Below are 5,847 nucleotides of genomic sequence, written 5' to 3' on the forward strand. Positions count from 1 at the left end.
TACATGAAATTTTTTTTTTGGGACATTGAAATTTAGTGAGGCATTTTAAATATTGCACAATGATATTTTCTAGGAACTATAAGATTTTGTTAGGGTTTAACTAAGAGAGTAACAACAAAGATTATATACTTGTTTATAAAATATAAATGTGGAAATTATTCAACTTTAAAGTTTGGGGGATGAAACTACCCCAAACATAAAGGGGGAAAACACTTTTTCCATAATTCTTTTTTGTTGGTAAAACTATGTGTTGTTTTTTTTTTTTTTTTTAACTTTAAATAGTGTGTTAAAAAAAAAAAAAAGTCAGCTGAAGAAAACATGGTAAAACTATGTGTTGTTTTTTTTTTTTTTTTTAACTTTAAATAGTGTGTTAAAAAAAAAAAAAAGTCAGCTGAAGAAAACAGTCCATAAAACTATGAATTTTGGCTCAACAAATCTGCTAAAAAAAAATGTTAGGAATACAATAAATGTCACGATATTTTCTCAATACCTTTATTTTAGCTATGGTGGGTCCTGGTATGATATTTTATAATTTTATTTTAGAGTAATGCTATATCCACAACATTTTCACAACAAATTATTGGTGGTAAATTGTTACTAAGTTTTAATTGGGACAACTGCTTTAAACTAGGCATTAAAAAAAAACAACAAACAAAAAACCAACAGAAGAAAATTGTGCGTGAAACAGTGAATTTTTGCTCATCAAATTTGACTAAACCAAAAAAGAAGTCTAGGAACACAACAAAATGTTACAATATTTTCACAATACCTTTATTTTCAGTCGTGGTAAGTTTCGGTCTGATATATTATTATTTATTTTATAGAAATGCTATCTCCATAATACTTTAATAACAAATTCTAGATAGCAAGTTATTATTGATTTTAAAATGGACTCACGACTGATATTATTTTTTTATCCATTAATAGTAGCTTACCTATGATTTGTTGTGAAATTAGTGTGAAAATGTTGTGGACTTAAGTATATTTTTTATTTGATTTATAAGAAACTGAGATTTCAACAATTGTGAAAATCTTGTGATAACAAGTGTTACAACATTTTCACAATACATTTATTTTCAATTATGGTTGATCACAGTCTCATATTTTATTATTTTATCTCAACCTATAAGAAATTAACAACTCAATAATTGTAAAAATATTGTGAAATTTATTGTGTCAATATAATAATATATATGTCAGCTCATATTGTAAGGGCAATGTTTGGTTCACAGCCCAAAAGATTTGAACAATGGCCCAATAAGTCCACAACAATAGATTTGTTAGAGAGTGAGTATCAATGAGTTAAAACTTAAATCACAATAGGTTAGTTGATACTAGGATGATTAAGACAAACAAATTGAAAGGAAAAACACTCTTCCGTCAAGTTCGAGGATGGTATCTTCTTATATATGCATCTCTCTTAGATTTCTACAAATATTCAAGTTCTTGGTTAGAGAATGATCTTCTTCCTTGTTTTTTTCTCCCTTTGTATCTGAATCTTCCTTTTACTTTTATATCCAGCCACAACTCATCTGAATCTTACACTTGGAGGGTTGAGATTGTCCTTCTAAAACTCCTGTCCCATCCGGAACATACTCGCAAGTTTTACCATGTAATCTTATTTGTGTCACTACTATTCATAGTCACTTCCTCATTAATGCGTCCAGAGGAGTGATTGTCTCGTATTTAATGCAGAGGGGATGTCTTCTATACCCTTATTTCTTCATCCTTCTCGTACTCTGTGCCAAGTCTGTTTTCTTTCATTTTTGATGTTTTAACTTTATGCGTCTCACATAACTAATGCTCGTTCTCGAGGTCTGAGGTGCATCCTCAGAAAAAACTTGACAACCTGTTTAAATTAGGTTTGGGATCCTCGTCCTCACACATAATAATAATAATAATAATAATAAAAGAGCACAAATGGACGACTAAAAAAAAAAAAACCAATGAAGTGATGAACAATACATATTGAAGAAACCAAAAAGTACCGTAGCGTTTACACATTCACACAACAAGTATTACAACATTTTCACAAAACATTTATTTTCAGCTGTGGTTGATCACAATCTCATATTTTATTATTTTATTTCAATCTATAAGAAATTGACACCTCAATAATTATGAAAATATTATGAAATTTGTTGTGTCAGTATAACAATATATATGCTAGCTCATATAAATATTTTTTAAAAAAAAAGCACAGATCGATGAATAAAAAAAAAAAATTGTGTGTCAGTATAACAATATATATGCCAGATCATATAAATATTATTTAAAAAAAAAAGAGCACAAACTGATGACCGAAAAAAAAAAAAAATCAATGAAGTGATGAACAGTACATATTAAACAAACCAAAAAACATTGTAGCTTTTACAGATTTACACAACAATTGTTACAACATTTTCACAAAACATTTATTTTCAGTTGTGATTAGTCACCGTTTCATATTTTATTATTTTATTTCGACATATAAGAAATTGGCATCTCAATAATTGTGATAATATTATTAAATTTATTGTGTTAGTATAATAATATACATGCCAACTTACATAAATATTAAAAAAAAAAAAAAAAAGTACAAACCGATTACTGGAGGAAAAAAGAATATATATATATAGGGACTGAATAAACCAAAAGACACTCTAACTACTCTGTGCATTATAGAGAAGTGGACATGGAAAGTGGATAAAGCCCGGTTTGGATACAGTGTTTGCGCGTCTGCATTTTCAATTTGCGTGTTTTGCCTTTTTTTTTTTCTTTTCTTGGTTAGCCGTGTTTTCTGACTGTCAGTGTACAGTATACACCAGTGTACTATTCAGTAACTTTTCAACAATTTTTTATCAAAAATAAGTCTCACGTTATTATTTACATATTTAAAAATTATTTTTTTAAATTATTTTTAATTTTTAATTTTTAATAAAATAAATTGTATTTAACGGATATGCTACAGTTTTCATCGAATAAACCAAAAGATACTCTACCTACTCTGTGCATTACAGAGAACTGGACATGAAAAGTGGATAAGTGGATATGCAAGACTTGTGAAAAGAGTTTGAAATTATTAGACAAGGTGGGGTACCCCCGTAATCATTTGAAATTGAATTATTATGGCCTGTGCGTTGGAAAATTGACATGAGGGGAATCTTGCGTTCAATTTCCCCGTTGACGTGCGTTGTAAAGACTGTATAGGCGTACATCGTTCCGTGTACAAAACTAAAGGGAAAAAAATTGATGGGTATTTATTGAAGGTATTACAATATATTAGTGCGTAATGTATGAATCATAAAATCATATGTATTTTTCCATACATAAATATGTGAATTAAAATGAGTGTTTTTGCTAATATTTTTTTCTTTAATTTATTTGAGTCTAACAAGCTATTAGACTTGTTTTTAACACAAAATTATTGGGTTATTTAATTGAGCCCAAAAAAATAACTTGTCCTTGAATTTTTTTTTTCTCATACAAAATTTGGATTACACATTTGATACTTTTATTTCATGTAAATTTCTTATTTATATATTATGAATAAAGTATTAAATGACAATATAATTATTTTTTTTTACTTTTGCTATTATTATTATTATAAGTCTAAGAAGCTATAATGCTAGAAAGAAATATAAAGAAAAAATTATTAAAATTGAATAACAATAAGAAATAGTAAATGTTGATGATGATGTAAAAAATGTCAATGAAGAAATAATCTCACAAGATGAACATGGTAATATTGATTTGCATTGAGTTTATTAGGCAAAATGTTGAATATAAGTAAAACATTATTATTTTAGCTCATATGTCATATATTATCACTTTTAATTTCAATAAATTTGAATTTATATGCCAAGCCAAGCTCAAACTTTTAAACTTTTTGACAAGCTCGAGCTCAAACATCATTTATAGCCTTAGTTCTAACTTGAGCCAAGTTTGAACATTATAGATTTTATATTCGTTGTCGAGCCAAATTAGAACACTCATTACTTGACAGATTTTACATTTGTTGTCGAGTCAAATTAGAACATTCATTGCTTGACAAAACTTTACTCGTTTACATCTCTATTCTTAAGGGTCCAAAAAGCAAAAAAATAATTTGCTAAATGAACACTATTGTATAGTCCTCCAATAAGGTTTGTTTTATTTTAAAGATAGTGTTCTACATACAAATTATTTTATACAATTTTGCACAATTGAAAAAACAAATAAAATCATGATTTCAATCATATTGTAACTGGAAGTCGTAATTTTAGTTATTCTTTTTTTTGTGTATAAAATTGTGTAAAATAATTTGTGCAATAAAAGAGCAATACTACAACCACTATTACAATATTTTTACGAACGGTTAATATTACAAATTTTCAGTTAACATTTCCTTTTATATCACAAATACCCATACACCGCAACAAAATTGGTTGGTGTGGGGGTGACAAAGGCTGAAGCTAAAGGCCTGAACAAAGTTGGGCGCGCTTCCCCAGGTCCACCGCTTTACAGGTGCTGCGTATGTATCGGTTTTTTCTTGTCCTTGCCTTTATGTTTTTTTATTAAAAAGCTTCCTTTCTTCTTTCCACTAATTACGGGTATCGGTTTTTTCTTGTCCTTGCCTTTATGTTTTTTTATTAAAAAGCTTCCTTTCTTCTTTCCACTAATTACGGAAGGCATGATTTTTTTGTCTTGATAGAATCTTATGCATAGGAAGTTTGGCTAGTGGTGGGTGTCCAATGGCTTCTACTAGCATCCCATGGTCTCTTTGATTTCTGTCGTTGCTATAGTTTGCATGCTTCTTGCCAACTACTCCGTTTGAACACATGATAGTCTGTCTTAGAATCTGGACTCTAACTCGCTTAGTAATAAGTGTGTACCAATGGCTTCCACCAGAACTCAAGTTGGCCCACCATCTTTTTCCTCTCCTTGTTCTAAACCCCAACCAAAAAATGACATTTTCCTCAATTTTAGAGGTGAAGACACCCGTGATAATTTTACTGACCATTTATATCATGCTTTGAAAGAGAAAGGGTTTATCACTTTTAAGGATGATAAAGAACTTGTGCCTGGAAATCCCATTTCATCAAAACTCTTAGATGCGATCGAGAAATCAAGAATGGCAGTCATCATTTTTTCTGAAAATTATGCATCTTCAACATGGTGCCTAGAAGAACTTGTAAAGATTGTTGAATGCATGAAGGGAGGGTTAAAAGTGTTACCCATTTTCTACCATGTGGATCCTAGTCATGTGCGGCATCAGAAGGAGATTTTTGCTGTGGCCTTCGCCGAACATGAAAAACGTCTCCAGGAGAACCCAGAGCAAGTGCAGATATGGAGAACTGCTTTAAGAGGCCAATCTCTCCGGAAAAAAGAGAGCAGAATAAAGTTAGTGAGCAGAAAAAGAATTACAGCACTGTGATATGGTGTGTGAGTTCTGAGTAAAGAAAAGTGTGCGGGTTATTGTTAGTTTTATTTATTAGTATTATTTTATTTTTTGGGGCCATGAGACACACATAATGAGAAAAATTAAGGGTTTTCTAGGAAAAAAGGTTTTGGGTGATACAGTGAAGAATTATATCCAGAGTAACTCAAGATCTCAGGTGAGCAAACTTAGAATGATTTTTTAACTTGTTTTATAGGAGTGAATTTATTTGGAGTTGCATCCCTGTTTTTTCACTTCAAAGAGAAGAGTATTTTAGGTAAATGTTTATGTTATTGTATATGATTGGTCTATTTCTTATTTTTAGTTGGTAATGTTGGTTATAAATAATACTAAACATCAAGACTCCAGAAGTATAAATTTAAATAAAATATATAAGTGTATCCTAAGCTGCGAAAGATCCAATATAAAGTCAAGATTCTCTCTAAGAT

General features: G+C 29.9%; 1 protein-coding gene across 1 annotated transcript; it reads left to right on the top strand.

Annotated features, from left to right (window-relative positions):
* Positions 1-4,855: 4,855 nt before the first annotated feature.
* Positions 4,856-5,395, top strand: LOC136063681 (TMV resistance protein N-like). The gene has a single exon (XM_065764396.1). It carries the CDS (start codon positions 4,856-4,858, stop codon positions 5,393-5,395), a length of 540 nt encoding a protein of 179 aa, XP_065620468.1.
* Positions 5,396-5,847: the final 452 nt, after the last annotated feature.

This window comes from Quercus suber, unplaced genomic scaffold (genome assembly GCF_002906115.3).
Source record: "Quercus suber isolate HL8 unplaced genomic scaffold, Cork oak 2.0 scaffold_555, whole genome shotgun sequence".
NCBI classification, from domain to species: domain Eukaryota; kingdom Viridiplantae; phylum Streptophyta; class Magnoliopsida; order Fagales; family Fagaceae; genus Quercus; species Quercus suber.

Bases quoted from the DNA above. Each gene is read 5' to 3' on its own strand.
- LOC136063681 (XM_065764396.1), top strand. From the start codon at position 4,856: ATGGCTTCCACCAGAACTCAAGTTGGCCCACCATCTTTTTCCTCTCCT.